A 22,186-nucleotide genomic window follows, 5' to 3' on the forward strand; every position below is an offset into this window, starting at 1 on the left:
AGTTACAGAATGAAATAATAAATCAGTAGTGAATAAATGAACACTCACATGCAATATGAGTAAAAATTTCAAATCATTGAGTATAAAAAGCAATGCACAAAAGATTAAAACTAGCCTAATACCACTTTTATAAAGCTCAGAAACAAGTACAGTGGTACCTTGGTACTTGTCGTTAATTTCTTCTGGAACTTGTGATGAGCGCCGAAACCGAAGTGTACTGAATGCAGTGATTGGTGAGTCATTTTCTGTTGGGGGGCATCTTTGTGACTCATACAACTTCTAGCAAGTGTGTCAAGTCCTGAGCAAGCGCTGCATGCTGAAACATACTTTTTCTTGTCAAAATTCGAGGATTACAGGGTTTGAGAAGTTCTGAAGATGACAAGTGCCCAGGTATGACTGTAAAACAGAACTACATTGTTTGGAGATACAGCCCCACATAAGCGACCCCGTACCTATGTGGTGGGCAGTGGTAGGATGAACTAGGCAACAAATGCAGAAGTCGATGGAACTGTGTTGCTAATGTTCTGATCTTTAAGCTGGGTGGTGTGTTCCCCAGGGACTTATTTCATTATTATGCCTTATAACTTAATGTCTGCTGCAGATGATCTTTTTATATTTCAAAAATTCCCTTAAAAGTTTTAAAGAAAATCAATAGAGATATTTGGTTCTTTTTTTTAATTCCATAAAAGTAGAATTTAAGAGTAGAATGCTTTAATTTATGAAAGCCCTTCTTACAAAGAAAAATAACTTTTAAATGAAAGTAAATCTGTGAAGGACTTAGAAGACGGTGTGATACAGGTTTAAAACAATGGCGGGATTTCATTGAGGAAGAAGTCCAGACCAACTGGAAGAATAGTGTTTTAATTTTTGGAGGGTCACTGACAAACTGTTTTGAAAGCTATTGATCCTCTGCCCAGGAGACATTGAATATATGCAGAATTTTCATTTAATTCCAGGGTGTGATAGTGAATCTGGTCTGGAAATAGGCTACTAAAGCAATCTAGTATTATCAATTTTGATGAACTTATTTTACTGTAAGAGATTTGTAAGTGATATTGATAGTCAGAAGACAAAGTGTTTTCATCAAAAGTGCTACATTGTTTCTTAAAATTAACTTGTAAGTTAATAGAAATGTCATAAAGCTGGATTAGTAAAGGGAGATAAAATTTTAGTCCTTTTGGTTCTGTGTGATGGAGCATGGTAGAATTTTGGCAAATGGTTGTTAGGACTCTTTCAGGTTTTAAGTTTTTAATTTGGCCAACTTTCTAAGGCTCAACTTGAGGGGTGACCCACTTTTGCCTGGGTCAAAACAATCAGGACATGGAGAAAAATAATAGTTTTTTTTTCTTTGCAGGAAGCTTTGTTAGGTTTCCAAGTTGGCAAAGTCTGCATTCCACATCTGAGACATAGAAAAGCTGTGGTTAGAAATATACATATTTTAAAAATTGAATTTCTAAGTTGGAAAACACATCTTTGAATACTTGAGATCTCTCAGGCAAATCTCTCAGTTGACTTAGTAACATAGCATGTCATTTGTTTACAGGTTCTCGATAATGTGAAGAGCCGGGTCAGGTTTTCTTTATCTGGCATTTGACAGCTGTTAACTAGTGAAATGAGAGATTAGAGTCTGTGCAGCTAAAAAGCACGCACTGGATCTCTTCAAACAACCCATGTCACTGTCTCCATAAAGTATTGAATTAGCTGATTGGCAAGATGTATACATAAAAAGGGTTGCCTTTTCCTAATGAAGAACGCAGAATGTGTTTGTTTTTTTTTCAATTACAGTTTATATTCAATATTGTTCTGTATCAGTTTCAGATATACAGCATAGTGGTTAGACAATCACGTACTATGCAGAGTAATTCCATTTCAAGAACCTCTCTGGCCTCGGACATAGTTTTATCACGATTTTACTGACTATATTCCCTATGCTGTAATCTACATCCCTGTGACTACTCTCTAACTACCAATTTGTGCTTCTTAACCCCTTCAACTTTCTCATCCAGCCCCCCACCCCTCACCCCTGTCAACTGTAAATTTGTTCTCTGTATCTATGAGTCTGTTTCTATTTTGTTTGTTCATTTATTTTGCCCTTCAGATTTCACGTGTAAGTGAAATCATATGGTATTTGTCTTTCTCTGATGGACTTATATCATTTAGCATAATACCCTCTTAGGTCCATCCATGCTTTTGCAAAAGGTAAGATTTCATTTTCTTTTATGGCCAAATAGCATTCCATTGTGTATATGTGTCATAGCATTTTAATCCACTTGATGAACACTTGGGTTGCTTCCATTTCTTGGCTAGTCTAAATAATGCTGCAATAACATGGGAGTGCACATATTCTTTCGATTTGGCATTTCAAGTTTCTTTGGATATATGTATTACCAGAAGTGAAATCGCTGGGTCGTAGTGCCATTTTAATTTTTTGAGGAACCTCCAAAAAGTTATCCATAGTGGGTGCACGAATCTGCGTTCTCACCAAGAGTGCAGGAGGATTCCCGTTTCTCCACATTCTTGCCAACACTTGTCTGTTAATTTACTGATGATACCCATTCTGACAGGTGTGATGTATCCCATTGTGGTCTTGGTTGGCATTTCTCCAGTGATTAGTGATGTTGAGCAACTTTTCACATGTCTGTTGGCCATCTGTATGTCTTCCTTGGAAAAGTATCTCTTTGGGTCTTCTGTCCACTTTTTAAATGTTTTTTCCCCCTAGTATTAAGTTTTATGAGTTTTTTACAAATTTTGGATATTAACCTGTTAATGAGGTGTATTGTTGGCAAATATCTTCTCCCATTTAATAGGTTGTCTTTTTGCTTCAGTAGGTTGTTTTTTTGCTTTGTTGATGGTTTCCTTTGCTTTCCAAAAACTTAGTTTGATGTAGTCCCATTTGTTTTTTCTTTTGTTCCACTTCCCCAAGGAGATTATATTAAAAAAAATTGCTACAAAAAATGTCAGAAATTTTACTACCTATTTTTTCCCTGGGAGTTTTATAGTTTCATATCTTAGAAGTCTTTAATTCAATTTGAGTTTATTCTTGTATATAATACAAGAAGATGGTTTAGTTTTATTTGTTTAATTTAGTATATTTTATTGATTATGCTATTACAGTTATCCCTTTTTCCCCCTCTTCCTGTTACCCCCATTCCCTCTAGCATTCACCCCCTTAGTTCATGTCCATGGGTCATACATAATAGTTCTTTGGCTTCTCCATTTCCTGTACTGTTCTTAACCTCCTCCTGTCTATTTTATAACTAGCAATTATTTTCTTATTCCTGGTACCTGTTCCTCCATTGTCCCCCTTCCCACTCCTGCTAATAACCCTCCATGTGATCTCCATTTCTATGATCTGTTCATGTTCTAGTAGATTGTGTAGTCAGTTTTTTTTTAGGTGTTGATAGTTTTGAGTTTGTTGTCATTTTATTCATAGTTTTGATCTTCTTTTTCTTAGATAAGTCCCTTTAACATTTCATATAATAAGGATGTAGGTCCTTGCTTTTCATGATGTTGAATATTTCATGCAAGCCCCTTCTTGCCTGCAAGGTTTCTTCTGAAAAATCAGCTGATAGTCTTATGGGTACTCCTTTGTAGGTAACTGTCTCCTTTTCTCTTGCTACTTTTCAGATTCTCTCCTTATCTTTAATCTTGGGTAATGTAATTCTGATGTGCCTTGCTGTGTGCTTCCTTGGGTCCAACTTCTTTGGGACTCTGTGAGCTTCCTGGACTTCCTGGAGGTCTATTTCCTTTGGCAGATTGGGGAAGTTCTCCTTCATTATGTTTTCAAATAAGTTTTCAGTTTCTTGCTCCTCCTCTTCTCCTTCTGGCACCCCTGTATTTCAGATGTCAGAGTATTTAAAGTTGTCCCAGAGGTTCCTCAGCCTCTCCTCATTTTTTTTTTGAATTCTTGTTTCTTCATTCTGTTCCAGTTGAATGTTTATTTCTTCCTTTTGTTCCAAATCATTTATTTGAGTCCTGGTTTCCTTCCTTTCACTGTTGGTTCTCTGTATATTTTTCTTTATTTCACTTTGTATGGCCTTCACTTCTTCCTTTATTTGGTGGCCATAACCAATCATTTCTGTGAGTATCCTGATTACCAGTGTTTTGAAATCTGCATCTGATAGGTTGGCTATCTCTGTTTTGCTCAGTTCTTTTTCTGGAGTTTTAATCTGTTCTTTCATTCAGCCATAGTTCTTTGTCTTATAATTCATTGTAAAGGGTGGAGCCTTAGTTAATTGCTAGGTGGGGCCAACCTGTTTTGTCGTGTTGTATAGTGCTGTATGTGAGGGAGGGGTCAGAGAAGGAATGATGCTTTTTGCTCTACTCTTGCCCTGATTTCAGTCACTTCCCCCACTTCCTGCTAGTGACTGGCACCCTTCCAGTTGCTGCCCTGGTGCTGATACCCTGAGTGGTTGGGCTTGTGGAGGTTCTAGGACCCAGTGAGTCCCTCAAAGGGACTCTCCTGAGAGACCCGCAGTTTGAAGAACTGCCACAACCACCACAGATTTTTACAGCCAGAGGTTATGAAGAGGGGTCAGAGAGTGAACAGTGCCACTTGCTTGGCTCTTGCTCCACTTTGAGTCACTTCCTTTTCTTCCCACAAGCAAATGACACCCTTCCAGGTGCTTTGCTGGTACTGATTTCCAGGTGAGTGGGCTTGTCTACCACCGCAACCCCCACAGGTTTTTACAGCCAGCAGTTATGAGGCTTTAGTTTTCCTAGCGCTGGAGCCCTGGGTTGCTTGATCTCGCTCCCCAGTTGTTCCTCCCAGGTTTTATTCCCATGTAAATGGAGGACCTCCCCATCTGCCAGCCTCCGCCTTGCCACATGTTCTCTCAGCCCCGGCTGCCCCTCTCCACCCCTCCTACTGGTCTGGATGAATGTTTCTTCTTTAACTCCTTGGTTGTTAGACTTACATACAGTTCAATTTTCTGTCAATTCTGGTTGTTTTTGTTGTTGTTGTTGTTTTTAAATTGATTGTTATCCTTTTGGTTGTGCGAGGAGGCAAGGTGTATCTACCTACACCTCCATCTTGGCCAGAAGCTCTCTAGATTTATTTTTTGCATGTATCATTCCAATTTTCTTAACACCACTTATTGACTAGACTGTCTTTACACCATTGTATGTTCTTGCCTCCTTTGTCAAATATTAATTGACCACATAGGTGTGGGTTTATTTCTTGGCTCTCTATTCTATTCCGTTTATCTGTATGTCTGTTTTTATGCCAGTATTATGCTATTTTGATTACAATAGCCTTGTAGTACAGTTTGAAATCATGTAGCATAACTCCAACTTTGGTCTTCTTTCTCAACATTGCTGAGGCTATCCAAGGTCTTCTGTAGTTTTATATAAATTCTTGGATTATTTTTTCTAATTCTGTGAAATGCACTGTTGGTATTTTGATACGAAGTGCATTGAATCTATAGATTGATTTTGGTAGTATGGGTATTTTAATGAAGTTGATTCTACATGAGCATGATACATGCTTCCATTTATTTGTATTGTTTTAAATTTCTTCAGTATTTTATAATTTTCCAAGTATAGGTCTTTTACCTGTACTTGTTATGTTTATTATGTTTGTTATGTTTATATCTTGGTATTTTCTTTCCTTTTTTTTTAGTGCAATGTAAAGGGGATAATTTTCTTTGTTTCCCTTTAGGATAGTTTATTGGTGTATAGAAATGCTACCAATTTCTGAATATTAATTTTGTATCATGCTACTTTACTGAATTCATTTATCAGTTCTAGTAGTTTTATTGTGGAATCTTTAGGGTTCTCTGTATACAGTTTCATGCCATGTGCAGATATTGACAATTTTAATTCCTCATTTCCAGTTTAGATGCCTTCTCTTTCTTCTTGTCTGATTGCCGGGTAGGACTTCTAGTACTATTTTGAATAAGAGAGGTAAAAGCAGATATCCCTGTGTTGTTCCTGATCTTATAGGAAACACTTTTAGTTTCTGCCTATTTATGAGGTTGGCTGTGGGTTTGTCATATATGGCCTTTATTATGTTTAGGTATGTTCCCTTTAGTCCCACTTTGCTGAGTCTTTTTTATCATAAAAACGTGCTGTGTTTTGTCAAATTCTGTTTCTGAGTTTATTGATATGATCATATGATTTTTATCATTCATTTTGTTTATGTGCTGTTAGCATGTTGATTAATTTGCAGGTATTGTACCCGTTTTGCATCCCAGGAATAAATCCCACTTGATCATGGTGTATGATCTTTTTAATGTATTGCTAGATTTGTTGCTCTCATATATTGTTGAGGATTTTTGCATCTATGTTCTTCAGGGATATTGGCTTTCAGGGATATTTTCTGTCTTTGTAGTGTTTTTATCTGGTTTTGTAGTCAGGAAAGTGCTGGCCTCGTAAAATGAGCTTGGAAGTCTTCCCCTTTCTTGAATTTTTTGAAGTAATTTAAGAAGGATACATGTTAGTTCTTCTTTGAATATTTGGTGAAATTAAACTGTAAAGCCATTCAGCCCAAGACTTTATTTTGGTAGGAGTTTTTTGATTACTGCTTCATTTTCATTAATTACAATTGGTCTGTTTAGATTTTCTGTTTCTTCTTGATTCAGTTTTGGAAGACTTTGTATTTCTAGGAATTTATCTGTTTCTTTCAAATTGTCCAGTTTATTGCCATATAGTTGTTTGTAAGATGTTCTTATAATCATTTGTATTTCTGTGGTGTCAATTGTTACTTCTCTTTCATTTCTGATTTTGTTTATTTGGGTTATCCTTTTTTGTTGATGAGTCTGGTTAAAGATTTATCAACCTTTGTATTTTTTCAAAGAACCAGGTCTTGGTTTCATTGATCTTTTGTATTTTTTTACTCTATTTCATTTCTGCTTTGATCTTTATTATTTTTCTCCTATTCACTTTGGGCTTTGTTTGTTACATTTTTAAATATTTTATTTATTTATTTTTAGAGAGGGAAGGGAAGGAGAAAGAGAGAGAGAGAAACATCAATGTGTGGTTGCTGGGTGCGGTGGCCTGCAACCCAGGCATGTGTCCTGACTGGGAATCGAACCTGCAATGCTTTGGTTCGCAGCCTGCGCTCAATCCACTGAGCTACGCCATCCAGGGCTTGTTTGTTGCATTTTTAAAAAAATTAGGTGTAAGATTTTATTGTTTATTTTAGGTTTTTCCTGTTTTTTGAGGCAGGCCTGTATTGCTATGAATTTCCCTCTTAGGACTGCTTTCACCATGTCCTATAGATTTTATGTTGTTGTGTTTTCATTTTTTTTCATCTCAGGGTAGTTTTTTATTTCTTCTTTGATCTTATTGTTAATCCAGTCATTGTTTAGTAACATGTTGTTTAGCTTCCATGTGTATGTATTTTCAGTTTTTTTCTTTGAATGATTTCTGTTGTGGTTGGAGAAGATACTTGATATTATTTCAGTATTCTTAAATTTATTGAGACTTGTGTCCTAACAGGTGGTCTGTTATGGAGAATATTCCATGTGCACTTCACAAGAATTTATATTCTGCTGTTTGGGGGGAAAATGCTCTGAAAATATCAGTTAAATCCATCTTGTGTAGTGCGTTGATTAAGGCCGCAGTATCTTTGTTGATTTTCTGTCTGGAAGATCTATCCATTGATGTCAATGAGGTGTTAACATCCTCTACTTATAACTATTACTGTCAATTTCTCCCTTTGTTTAACAGTGCCTGTCTAAGACTCCGACAAGAACTTCAAGAAAAAGCATGCCACAGGTCCTGCCTGGGTACAGCCAGCAGACTTTTCTGCTGGGCAGGGTAGGGCCACTGGGAATCAGGAGGATGGGGCTAGTGGGTCTCCTGTTGGGGTATGGCACTGCTGTTGTGCAGGGGAAAAATGGCTCCTACTTTGGAGCCACATAACTCAGTGTCTGTCCAAGACTCTTGTCTTCCTCATTGTTCCCCAAGGCAGAGCACACTGTGTCCTAACTGCAGCAGACTTCTCTGCAGGTGGAGAGCTTGGCATGGGCCACTGGTAGTTAGAAGACTGGGGTAGTACACTCTCCAGGCTGGTGCTGTAAGGACAGGAGTGCTCCACCCGGGGAAGATGGCATCTGTGGGTGTGTGGGACAGCGACTCAGCACAGAAGTGTGCACAGAGACCTTGGGGGCTGGCCCTCCAGATCTCTCCATGGGGCCATGCAACCCAGTTTTTCTTGGAATGACTCCAATTTGTTCTTAGTCACCTTTCCACCACCAGAGCTCTGGGAGAATGACCAAGAACAAAAGTTTGTGCACTGACCCTTAAGATGGTGCCTGGGTCTCTAATCAACTCTCGTCTCTTCCTGGTAGGAAGAATCTTCACTGATTTTCACAACCAGCTCTTATGTGGGCTCCTCTTTCCAGCTCTGGTGATCTGGGCTGGGGATCCCAGTGTGGGGTTGAGACCCTTGTTCTTCAGGGGGCACCTTTGCACCTGAGTTATCCATTCGTCTAGATTCTCAACCAGTACACGTGAGTGCGGGGGCCAGCCCTTTAAGTCCAAGAAAACATCTGAGTTTACAAGATAAAAAATTACCATAGTAATATATAAACTCCATTTATTGATCATACTACTATATAATTTATCAAATAATATTTTACAGAACTGGTAAGTATATGTATTTTAAAACATTTCTAATATTGACTTGCTAATTAGGAATACTAAATTACCAACCTTACCTTTTTTATCTTTCTTGTCTTCCTTATAATTACATTTTTTTCCACCCAGTATTGTTTTGTGTTTCTTTCCCACAAATTGGATTTTTAAAAATTTGTCGCTGTTCAGTGTCTGAGTTTTAAACAGATGCTGGGACTGGGGGCTCATATCCAACAGTTCATTCACCTTTAGCACCTGTCTCATCCCCAGTAGTTTTTCCAGAACTGCTACCTTCACCATGAAGCTCCATGAGTTTTCTCAATTCAAACGTGGGCTGCTTCCGCATTTTGACTTTGCTAACAAGGCACCATGGAGCAGATAAACAGACTGGAAAGCTTTTCCTCTGTTTTTTCCAGTGCTATCTGGAATTAATTTATTGACCACTTTCTTTCAAGTCATTCGCCTGTCCCTCTTAAGTCATGATTTTCATCATCTTCTCCAGATGTGGCAGACCAGTTGATGCTGAGCACAAGAGAGGTCTTCCACATCTGATGGTTGAGTGTTTTAGTAAAACCAACTCAGAGCAGGTGAGGCAAATAACCATCAGTAGTCTTGACATCAACATGAACTTCAGTTGGGGCTTGCCACTTTTGGACCATGGAGTCACGGGTAAGATCCACACATGGAAGTTAGTTAGGCAGTTTTTGCCCTGGACATCCTCCATAATTAGCTTGAATTTTCTAAATGCAACTTCATCGTTTTGCAGAACAGCTAGGCTTACTTCAGAAACATGACCCTTGAGATCGTCCATGCAATTTTGGTTCCTTGAGTTTCTGTGACTAGTTTTTCCCCAGTATTTCTTATATTGGACATAACAGTGTTTTCACATTATACCAGCCTTTCTTAGAAAATAGATCAACCAGTTCCTCCTTGTCTTCCTTTTTGCTGCCTTTTGTTAGGCGCTTGTTCTTGCCAACCACCACAGTGCTGCTCGGAGAGCCAGAAGGCCCAGCATTTTGTTTATCTACTTTGTCACTCTTTATTCCCCTTGCACTGGGTTAAAAGGAAAAGTATTTCTCAAGTTGTAACTGTCCTTTTATTTATTTCCCATATGATTACTTACTAGGGCAGAAGTGACATTGTGTGTATAATGACTAGTGGTAGTGTACTATTTTCAATTAATACTGCAAGGAATAAGCAGTATGGCACAGAGGCTGAGAGTATGGTCCTGGAGCCAGACTGGTGGGTGAGTCTTCACTCAGCAAGCTACCAAGTGTGTGACTTTGACAAGCTACTTGAATTTGCTCTGCTCTAGTTTCCTGATTTTTAATGAAAGGAGTAAGTTCAGTGTGCTGGTATCTAGTAAAAGCTAAATGAATATTAACTATAACAGTGGTAATAATAATTATTATTGAATTAATTAGTTTAGATTGTTAACATACTAGTACTTGTGTATATTTGGTTTATTTATGTACAATATAGAACAGGTTGGCCATAACTCTCCAATCTGAGATCAGAATATCCACCTGTATGGAAGGTCCAGTTCCTTTAAAAAATCATAACTGCATCTGTTGTGCATTAAGAGTATATTTTTTCAAGGCCAAATATCAATTCAGTGTTAAAATAATTAAATTCATTCACTTTAAGTATATTTGAATGTCTAGCTTATGCAAAGCAATGCAAGTAATATACAAATATACGAAATATAGTTCCTGTACTCAAGTATATCAATGTAACAGGAAGGACTAGAAATAGAAATGTACTTTTTCAGGCTCCCAGGTTGATGGATGATATCAGAAGAAACAAGTTCACATCCTGGCTGATATGGCTCAGTGGATTGAGTGCTGGCCTGCAAACCAAAGGGTCGCTGGTTCAATTCCCAGTCAGGGCACATGCCTGGGTTGCTGGCCAGGTCCCAGTGGGGGCAGAGGGGGGGGTCCCAGTGGGGGGCCTGTGAGGACCAATCATGCATTAATGTTTCTTTCCCTTTTTCTCCATGTCTTCCCCTTCTCTAAAAATAAATAATTGAAATCTTTAAAAAAAAGAAGAAACAAGTTAATACTGGATTAATAACAGGAGCAGAATGAACCGGAAGGCCAGCTTAAACATCTAGGGAAAACAGACTGCATTGTACTGTACCTTGGTGGTAGTTATTTGTCTTCATACCCAGGGTCTCTAAGTTAGGTTTACAGTCTACATTTATTTATTCTGCATACCGGTACTATAAGCATCTAAAGGTTTATTACTTGTTAGGAACTTAGAGTGTAGTACATAAGTAGAAATGTTTAATATCAATATTTTTTTCTATAAGAAAGGTATAAAATGTGACCATTGTTAGGAGAGATGCAGGAAAGGTCATGTCCTGTGGAAAAGAATTGGGGAAAGATTACTGGAAGAACATTTGAGCTGAGATGTCAACGGATGCATGTGATTTCAGGTCAAGTTTGGGAGCTTTAGCAGTATGTTTGCCCCGCACTAGGTCAAGGTACCCACGCCAACAGAAATTCAGAGTGGGGACTCTATGTGGTATAGTCATGAGGCAGTGAGCAGTCATTCGAACAGGAATATGGGAATGTGTGGAGGTTGTATTGGAGATATATTTGGAGAGGTAGGTTGGTGTCCTGTCCGGTGCGCTTTACGTGCTTTTAATTGAAATAAGTTATAGAAATTCATGGACGATTTTTTACATGGGGAGGGCGGTAGACTAATGGTGGTAGACTAATGCACCACCATGGATCATGCACTAACTGCATTTGTGCATTAATTGAATTCATGTTTGGTCTCTTTCAGGAAGTTCATGATTTATTACAAGACTATGAGTTAAAGTATTGTTATGTGGACAGAAATAAGCGAACAGGTAAGATTTCAGTTCTACATCTGATTTCATTTTGATTGTACATTAGTCATTGTAAAACAAAAAAGCTTAGTGTCTTCATTCTTAAGCTAATCACTGAAATTCTTAAGCATTAAACCATATACATGTAACTCATAAAATTTATTTTCTGAAGATTGGTATCCTGAATTTTTTTTTTAAAGATTTTATTTATTTTTATTTTTAGGGAGGGAAGGAAGGGGGGGAGAGAGAGAGAGAGAGAGAGACAGAGAGAGAGAGAGACGTCAATTTGCGGTTGCTGGGGGTTATGGCCTGCAACCCAGGAATGTACCCTGGCTGGGAATCGAACCTGGGACACTTTGGTTCCCAGCCCGCGCTCAATCCACTGAGCTATGCCAGCCAGGGCTGGTATCCTGAATTTTAATCACATTAATTAATATAGTGTTACTTGAGCCTTACTAATTTTTATGATGACTATTCTAGTGTTATAGGTTTTAATGTTTTTTTTAATATTCTTTATAGGCTTTTTATCTTCAGTTTTAATAATTTATTACTAGACTCATTGAGTAAACTGTATGACCTTAGCTGGGCCAATTGGGGAAATTGCTTAATTTTTCTGGGTATTAGTTTTATATCTGTGATATTAAAAGACTAGATTTTTAAAGATAATCTAGATATTAAAAGATCTAGATTATTTCCTTTGTTTATATAAGATAATGGAAATGTCTAAAAAAACATTTTTTTGAGATGATAAAGTAAGGGAAAGTATGGAGGATGATATCACCACTATGCACACATCCATTCACAAATTAGCAAATGTTTTATAAAAATATTTTTTTTGTTTAAAACATTTTTGTCTTTAAAGTATATATATATGCTGGAACCTTAAGGTAGATTTGTTGACTAAAAGTTTCTGATAGTATGGTCAGAAATTCTGCATTTTTTTTCTAACTTTATAAAATTAAACATAGGAGTGTTCCAGGTGAAGGTGAAATACAGTTTCTCCCTGTTGCGGACTCCATCCCGTCTGTCCCTCCTTTCCTGAGGGCAAGCACCTAGAGACTCCATGCACACTTGCCATCCTTCGCCGCTGAGCTGTGGTAGTCATGAGAGCTGTCCACGGACTCCTGTTCTGTTTCTTCTGGGTGTGAGGCGAGACAGTCCCCCTCTGTCCCTGTGTGACGTCAGGCGTGCACACATGGCTTGGTTTTTGGTGAACAAAGTGCTGACGGAAATGACATGTGTCTCTTCCAGGTTGGAGATTTCAGGGCCAGCATGTGGTTCACCTGTGCCCCTTCTCCCTGCAAAAGTAACTGAGGAAGATGCAGCCCCTCAGCTTAGGTCCCAGAGTGGCTATGATGAGAAAAACCTGCATCCTTCCTTTCCTTCTTTCAGCATGAGATGTGTAACGTGAACAACACGACTACAACAACAACAACAGCAAAGCCCTTTGTTTGTTAAACCATTGAGATTGTGAAGCTATTTGTTACCAGACTACCTTGACTAATACCTGTAATTTTATTATACTTTTGATGTAATTAATAATGTTGTTCTCAGTGTTTTTAAAACTCTATATAAATGGTATTCTATATGTTTCATTTAGTAACTTTCTTCTTTTTTTTAACTTAACCTTATTTTCAGGTCTTTTCATGTTGATATATATAGTTCTAGTTCCCTGATTTAAACTACTACCTATTATTCTGTCCTGTGAATTTATCACTGTTGATAAATCTATTCATTACTGGTAGGCATTTAGGAAGCTTTAACCTTTTCAGTATTTCAAATAATGCTGCAATGAATATCCTTTTGTTTGTCTTATTCATTGCCACAGTTTCTCCACAAGTAAGTTACTGGGTCATATGTTATGTACAATTTCAGCGTTATGAAATGTTGACAAAGATACTTGTCATTATTTAGAGATAACAGTCTTCAGGGCTCATCCAGGGCCAAGAATAGTGATATTTCCATCAGCTAGGTGATAAGCCTCATAATTCATGGTATCTCAGAAGGAGTATTCAGAAGGGTCTTGACTCAAGAATCAAGAAAATTAATTCTGGTCTTACCTAACAAAACTTGAAAATGAGACCAGAAAGAATCAAGCTGTTTCCTAGTTAACTTAACCACATCCTAGAATTAAACTTAAGAATATTTTTAAAAATACAAAAACATCAGCATCCAATGAGGTAATAGGTGTAGTGTCTGGCATCAAATAAAAAATTACTAGGCGTAATAATGAGAAGAGTAATCAAAACTACTTGGAATTGAAGCAGAAGAATGAACGAAAATGGACATTAAAACAGCTTTTATAACATTGTTCCATCCGTACAAGAGATTATAGTAATGTTTGAACATATTAAATGCCAATATAGAAGATAATTGAAAAATACCACCCTGGCTACTGTGGCTTGGTGGATTGAGTGCTGGCCTGCAAACCAAAGGGTCTCTGGTTCAGGTCCCGGTCAGGGCTCCTGCCTGGGTTGTGGGCCAGGTCCCTGATACGGGGCGTGTGAGAGGCAGCCACACATTGATGTTCCTCTCCCTCTCTTTCTTCTTCCCTTACCTTCTCTCTAAAAATGAATAAATAAAGTATTTTAAAAATACCAAGTCAGATTTCTAGAAATGAAAATTATAATGGCTGAGATTAAAAAATACAGTGGATGGGGTTAACAGCAGAGTAGACATTTCAGAAGAAAAGATTATTGAATGTGAATACATAGAGATAAAAACTACCTAAAATGAAACAGAGAGTTGGGAAAAAAGCTATTAAAACATGCACAGAATACCAGCGAGCTGTTGGATGACTTCAGGAGTCCTACTGTTAGAGTAACTGTAGTCTCTGAAAGAGGGTGGGGGGACTGCAGAAACAAAATTTAAACAGTTAAAGGCTGAAAAATTTCCAAATTTTGTGAAAACTCTAAACCCTGCAGAGCTTAACCAACCCCAAGCACAAAAACACAAAGAAAACAACAAGGTACATTGCAAACAAATTGTATACAATTAGTTATAAAGAGGAAATCTTAAAAGCAGCTAAAAAAGGGGACAAATATAAAGATGACCATGAATTTCTTGGAATAATGCAAATGAAAAGACCACGGGGCAACATTTTTCCTTGTTTGTTACTGGGGAAAAGAAAAAGATCAGTATGGAATTAGTTACCTACCAGAAATATCTTCAAGAACAAGAGTGAAGTAAAGATGGTTTTTCAGTCATATAAAAGGTGAAAGAATTCTTCACCATCAGACCTGCATTATAAAAAATATTTAAGGAAGTCTTTTCAGCAGAAAGAAAGCAGTAGTAGCTGGAAATCTGGATCTGCACCAAAACATGAAGACTAACAGATGTGGGTACTATGTGGGTAAAGACTGTTTTCTTAATATTTATATTTTTTCAAAAGGTAACTGACTAAGGTGAAAATAATAACACTGTTATGGAGGGTGTAACACATAGAAGTAAAGTGTATGACAACAGTAATGCAAAGGCTGGGGGTAAAGCTTTATACTGCTGTAAAATTCAGACTCTACATGAACTGGTTGATATCACCTGTTGGTAGACTGTGATAAATTAAAGATGACATAGTCTTAACCCTAAATCACTCTCTAAAATAATACAACAAAGAAACTCAATAGCTGTGTTCAGTAATGTTGCCTCACTAGCTATGGTGGTGCTTGAAGGACCAGATAATTAATAGATTAATAAAGCCTGGTTACAGTTACAAACTGTGACCTTACTCTAGTAGGTTAGAGGAGATAATTGTACTAAAATAGGATACATTAGGGAAGTAATTTTTTGCTTGCCATGAAATTTGTCTCAGTAATAAATTAACTAGTAGAGCAAGCAATGGTAAAGGATAAATAAAATTATGACTTGCGAAAAGAGGGAACCAATTGGGGAATGTTTAAATTTCAATAGGAAAGTAGAAATAGAATGAATCTCCAAATCCCGTACCCCCTTTTCTGTAGAGTGACACCTGCCACTTCCACAAGAGGCAGTGTGAAATAAAATTTGGACTTTTTCAAAGAGAATCTGTGGCCTTGGGAAAGAAATGGAAAACGCTATAGAAGAGAGTCAGTGAGCTCCTTTCCCTACTTCCTGAACTTTAAATTTTGCTTCATTTTTTTATCTAAATTCTTACCTAGGTTGAACAAATGCAGATCTCTAAGGGAAGGAAAATAAGAGCTTGTCAGTTGTTAAGTTTGTTAATCAACATATGTACACCTTCATTCATTCAGCTAACATTTACAAAGCTTCTGCTTGGCGCCAGACACTGTGGGAGTTGATAGCAATGTATGCATCAGTGATTTAGGGAGCTCACAGTTTGGTAGGGTAGCAGACCTCTAAACGAATAGGTTGGAACACAGTGTAATATGTGCAACAGTCCAAGCAATGATCCAAGTACAGCGGTTTGATAAGAAAGGAATCGTTAACTCGAACTGGAAAAGACTATCAGGGAAGGCTCCCGTAGGTCATGATGCAGTAATCCCTGGGCTGGGTTTGAATGTCTACTGACAGGTTTTGGGGGAGCTGAAAACATGGTGAGAGATCTTGTAGGCAGGGGGAGTAGACATGTAGTGGGTGTAGAGAAGCCTGAAACGAGTTGGTATCTGGGGAATGAGGGTTTTGGAGAAGAAAGGACTGTGCAGGGAAGGGGGAAGCATGGCCGTTCGTGAGTCTGGGTCAGAGCACAACGAGCCTTGGAGGGCATGGTAACAGAGCTGGGACTGGGCTTTATTGGCAATACCAAGCCATTGCATTTTTGGCAGTAAACAGACACAACCAAATTTCTGTTTTTGAGAGATCATTTTATTGTCAATGTGAAAAAGGAATGAAGAAAAGAGGGTGGATTCAAAACCTCTTTCGAGGGTAGAATTTGAGGATTCTGTTTATATGGGAGGTGAGCAATACAGGGTTTAGAGCAGGGGTGTCAAACTCATTCTCACTGGGGGCCACATCAGCCTCAAGGTTGCTTTCAAAGGCTGAAATAATTTTAGGGCTGTATAAATGTAACTGCTCCTTAACTGTTAAGGAGTTGAAATTACATTTGGCCCTTTGAAGGCAACCTCGAAGCTGATGTGGCCCCTGGTGATAATGAGTTTGACACCCGTCGTCTAGGGTAACACCCAGGTTTCTGATTTGTGAGTGTGGTGCTGTCAATTAAAATAGGGAATAAGGACAGAGCAATATTGAGATATTTGGTCAGGGGGCAAAGATAGGATGAAGATCATAAGTTATGTTTTGTCATGTGGGAATCTATGTGGATGTTTCTATGGAAACATAGAAACATAGATTTGGGAGTTAGCAGGGTACAGGAGGCCTTCTATGAGCCCCAGACTAGGTGATTTTGCTCTATTAATTTCTTGTATAGCCCCTCATATTTCTTCTTTGGTAACATCACAGTTGTAACTCTTTGTCAAATGTCTGCCATCCTTTATTGAATTGTGAGCTATGTTGAAAAGGATTTTATGTGCTTTGTTCAACAGCTTGCTCACAGTGCCTGGCGCGGTACCTGGCACATAGTACAGAATAAATGGGAAGGGACATAAGTGTGCAGGGGAAGAGGGCCTACACAGAGAGAAGAGGGGACAGTCACTGGCTCAGGGGCATGGGATACAGCCACAGATATTACTGTGTGTGACTCTAGAAAGGCACCCTGAGGATCACCACTTTATAGGTGTGATGGGAGGAGAAAGATCTAGAAAAGGAAATGGAGGAAGGAGAGGTATGAGGAAGATTGGGAAGAAGTATATTAAGAAAGTTAAAGAAGGGAATGGTTAAGTTTCAAATGCCCTAAGAATTCAAATCAGATATGAACTAATAAGTTTATGGGCTGATATAAAATAGAACCAGTATTTATAAATTGTTGGCTTATTTGCCTGTTTTTGAAAATAGAGTTAAAAGGTATTTTATGTCAGCACAGGAAAGAAAGACACAGAATAATAATAACTGAAGTCTTTAAAAAAGGGATGTTGGAAACCAAGAGATAGTCTCTCAAAAAGTGCAGCAATGCCATTTTCCCCCTCATGTTGGAAAAGCTAGCTCTTCCTTTGGCAGTAGTTTCCTTGTATGTGGGGACGGTGTTAAACAAAAAATGTGTTTCTGTAAATGTTAACTTCACATTCAGTGTTGTGAGATGCTCACACTCTGGGAGCCACATGGGCACCAAGGCCAGTTGAGGGAAGAGCAGTTTGAGTGAAATGACTGGCAGGATTGCCTGTGCTATTTAAATTCCTGCTTTTTCTCTTGCTGTGTGCATATTTGCAATGTTGCTGTCATTGGGTTTGGGTGAGTTAAATGCTCAAAGGGAGCAACTCCACTGTCTGTTCCAGACGGAGGAGAGAGAGGAGGACAGGGAGGAACTTCTGAGACAGCACTTCATTTGTAATGTGAGGATTGCCCTTTGTTGTTTCTTTTAACCAGGGCTTTAACCTTTTTCTTTCTTTCTTTTTTTATAATACTGCTTGAAATCGGTATGTTCCTTGTTTTTGTTATAACGGATAAATAATTTATTATGGCTACGTTTTAATTTGATCAGGTATGAATGTGCTCATGATTTAGAACCTGTATCTGCATCATGTTTTGATTTTACCAATTGCCACATGTATTTGTTGCTTGATGCGGCAACAACTTCACTAGGTAGACAGATTTTTTGCTCCTTTTATAAAGGTTCAGAGTTAATCTACTTGCCTAGTATCACAGTGCTGTGATCTTTTCATACCATATTGTTCATCCAGTGAGTGTACCACATTGCTCCATGCCTGGGTGGCTCAGTTTGTGTGACCATCGTTCCATACACCAAAAAGTTATGGGTTCAACCCCCAGTCAGGGCATGTTTGAGAGGCAACCAATTGATACTTCTCTCTCACTAAAAGCAATAAACATATCCTTAGATAAGGATTAAAACAAAATAAAACAAAACCCAAAAAGTATACCAAATTGTATATTGCTTCAATCTCATTAATCTAATTTTAAGGAAACATACATGACTTGGAGTAAGAACTGGCTTCCTCTGGGCATTTTGGTGCCTTTTTTGCTCTACCTCTTAGGTCCTTGTTATCTAAGAGGGTCTTGTAAACTCCGTGAAAAGAAAGAAAGATTTTAAGGCTTCATAGAATTTTGTATCACAATTTTCTGGGGGAAAAGGAATAAAATCTACATATACTTTGAAAAGGTAATTTTTAAAAAATCCATCTGATTAAAAAATTTATTGAATTTTTTTTTAGAGAGAGTGGAAGGGTGATGGGGGAGAGAGAGAGACAGAGAGACAGACATTGGTTTATTGTTTCACTTATTTATGCATTCATTGGTTGCTTCTTGTATGTGCCCTGCCTGACTAGAGATCAAACCTGCAACTTCTGCTATGGGGTTGACATGTTAAACAACTGAGCTACCTGGCCAGGGCCTATAAAATTAAAACAACAACAATCACTCCCCCCCCCCCCAACCCCAGAATATTGTAATATCTTGCAGTGGAACTCCTAATATAATTTCTGTATGTTAAATTTCAGTTACTGATCATGATATAAGTTTAGTGGGGGGGGTCAGCCTTAAAAAACACAGTGAAATTGAATAGAAAATACCTGAACACTTTACATGTGGTAAGAGTATGACTTCCTCATACTTTTGTTTTAGAAACATGTAAGTGTGTGTGTGTAATGAGTGCAGACATAAAATGTATTTCTGTGTGTCACAGTCAAAAAAGTTTGAAAACACAAGCTTAGAAAACCCTTTATTTTATCTTCCAGCTTTCGTTACCTTATTGAATGGGGAACAAGCCCAGAATGCAATTCAGATGTTTCATCAATATTCTTTTCGAGGAAAAGACTTAATAGTCCAACTCCAACCAACAGATGCTTTGCTGTGTATTACTAACTTGCCTGCTTCTTTTACATTAGAAGAGTTTGAAGAACTTGTTCGTGCTTACGGAAATATCGAGAGATGTTTTCTGGTCTACAGTGAGGTTACTGGCCATTCCAAAGGCTACGGATTTGTAGAATACATGAAAAAGGACTTTGCTGCAAAGGCCAGATTGGAGCTATTGGGCAGACAGCTGGGAGCGTCAGCCCTGTTTGCACAGTGGATGGACGTTAACCTGCTAACTGCAGAGCTCATTCATTCCAAGTGCCTTTGTGTGGATAAACTCCCTGCTGACTACAGGGACTCGGAGGAGCTGTTGCACCTGTTTTCCAGTATCCATAAACCTGTGTTTTGCCAGGTGTGTTACATTCTTAATGTATCATTAGAAATATTTTAAAATATCTACGTGTATATCTGTTCTACAAACATTCACAAATTTGTTATACCTATGTGAATATCACAGTGGATAATGTAATTCTACTTTATAATGAAGACTTGAATATCATGGTAAATTTTAAATCAGTTCCTTTTGTTGATGGGCCAAAATATATCTGTGACATATTTAAGTATGTCTAAGCAAATCCATCACTTACATACCTCATTTCATCCATTCATTACACTGTATTCCTCCATTGATCTACTCATTATTTGTCACCTTCTTCATGCCAGACACTAAATTGCTAAATGTCAGAAATAGAGATAACAGAAAGATCATCTCAACATCATACAATTTTGTAGAAGAGACTGACAAGCAAGCTAATGATTGTAAATCCTGTGTGAAAAGTGATAATAATGGAAAAGAGAAAAGTATAATGAGTTTTAAAGAGAACATACAATTTTGTCTTAGTGGGGTCATGGTAAGTGAGGCATTTAGAAAAGATCCTGAAAACTGACAACACTGGTAAAAAATTTCAAGCTTATTATAGTAAAATGAAATATAGTCAACTAATTAGACAAAAATGCATACTATACATTTTCCCTTACAGATAAAAGATATGAACTGATGAACTTTCTCTCTTCCCTTCTTTTCTTATCTCCATTTTTCATTAATCAGACATTCATTGAGTCTCTACAATTGTAGTAGGATATTTGGAGTCAGACACATAATCATATAAATACATAAATACATACACATATATATGATTAATGCTACCATCTTACTTTTCTTAAATTTCCACCCCTCAAATCCCTATATAATAAGCATCAAAGAAACCACCCAAGAACTTTATAAAATTTTTTGACAAATTTTTTTATCAAATCTCTGACCAGTCATTTAAAGTTGATTATCTTATCGATTTGCTATTCTTGATACTAAAAATTGTATAGTAACATTCTGTGGCCATGCATAATTCTTTTTAGGTTAAGGTAAGGCCTTTGAAACCAGTGAGAGGAGAAAAGCCATTTAGCACAGATTTTATTTGAATTATGATTCCCAGAGTTGAAGGGTGTCATCTTGTAGAAAAAATGTTTGTTACAGTATTTGTGCATGACCATTTATCTTTGGTTAAAGTATTTTGAAATAATGGCATATTAACGAGATCACAGGTCAGACCATTGATGTATCTGAATGGCTCCCATGTTGAACTGAAATACTACTCTCTAAAACTGCCTGTGCTGTAGACTTGGATTGCTTTTGGTCTTTGGAAAGACTTCAAATAGTATTACAAGTCATACAGGCAAGAAGGTTATCATAATGAGCCAGGAATAATCAAAAATGTTTTTAAAGTTTTCATAAGATTGATGAAGATAACTTTATGATGTCTTTATCTGTAGATCTGTTAAATTCAGGCTCTTTTGCTTGGTAGGTTGACACAGACTATATTGAAGACACAGTCTCTTACCTTGTAATCAGAAGAGAACAGAGAGACTACTAAAGGCTTTTACAAATCTGATTTTAAGATCTGGTTCAGATTATAAAGGAATGGGGTTGTAGGAGAAACATTTGGATGAGGTAGATATCTTCCCTTACTTCCATGTGATTAGGAGAAGTTTTATGGAGAAAAATACATATGAGGACAGTTTTAAAAGGAAGGAAGACAATGAAGGAAAAATTAAAATTTGGTCTACTATACAAGAGAATAGAAGTTAACCTTCAAAAATAAGAGAAAAGAAACTAGAAATTGTTTAATTGTAATATTAACTTGTAAGGTGCCAAATCCAAATAGAAGGGTTGTTCGTGTGTTTCTCAAAGACACACCAAGCTGAATTTCATCTCATTTATAACTTTCTAGTGTGAGTGTGTTTTAATTAATTAAGACAAATACAAAACTTGGAAACTTTTTAGTTTCTTATTTTGCTCTTATTTTTGCTCTTTGTACCAGTCTTTACAGATCCAGGACTTTAGTATCTTCCTTTACACTTTTACAGGTGGGTGACTAGAAATAGAGTTCTACACTTTAGGAGTTTATTTAAGTCACATTCAGAAATAAAGATTGTATCTTGCATTTGATAGTTTAATAAAACTGGGGCATAGTTTTTTCAGATAAGGTTTGCCTTGGTATACATGACCAAATCCCTGGGATATGCCTAAAATATTGAAATAGAAGTTGAATATAGTTCCTCCTACCTTTCTCCTCTTGATAGTACAGAGTTTATTTTACATTGATATGTGGTCAAATAATTATTTCACTATGTCTCCTTGTTCTTGTATCTGGTGGACTTATTTTAAAGAAAGTTTTCATTATTTTGTCCTCATATCCAGGACAAAATAGTCCAGGACAGATCCTATAAGTTACCAATCATACACATTTTTAATATATAGGGACTTTTGCAATTTGGGCTTTGACTTTTAAAATAAATTAGAAAATCAAATAATTCAAAAGAAATGACAGGATCTTGTTTGTCATTCTGCCTTTTAGAAAAGATTGCATCTAAGCAATTAGTAAATTTATTTTTATTTTATTTTTTTAAAGATTTTATTTA

The 22,186-nt window shown here is 37.3% G+C and overlaps 1 protein-coding gene across 1 annotated transcript in view; it reads left to right on the plus strand.

Annotated features, from left to right (window-relative positions):
* RAVER2 (ribonucleoprotein, PTB binding 2) overlaps window positions 1–22,186 on the plus strand; it is an 87,274-nt gene that overhangs the window by 17,895 nt on the left and 47,193 nt on the right. Inside the window, 2 exon segments of the mRNA XM_036026220.1 lie at window positions 11,371–11,437; window positions 19,153–19,622. Coding sequence (XP_035882113.1) covers window positions 11,371–11,437; window positions 19,153–19,622 — 537 coding nt within the window.

Source organism: Phyllostomus discolor, chromosome 5, assembly GCF_004126475.2.
Source record: "Phyllostomus discolor isolate MPI-MPIP mPhyDis1 chromosome 5, mPhyDis1.pri.v3, whole genome shotgun sequence".
Classification (NCBI taxonomy): Eukaryota; Metazoa; Chordata; class Mammalia; order Chiroptera; family Phyllostomidae; genus Phyllostomus; species Phyllostomus discolor.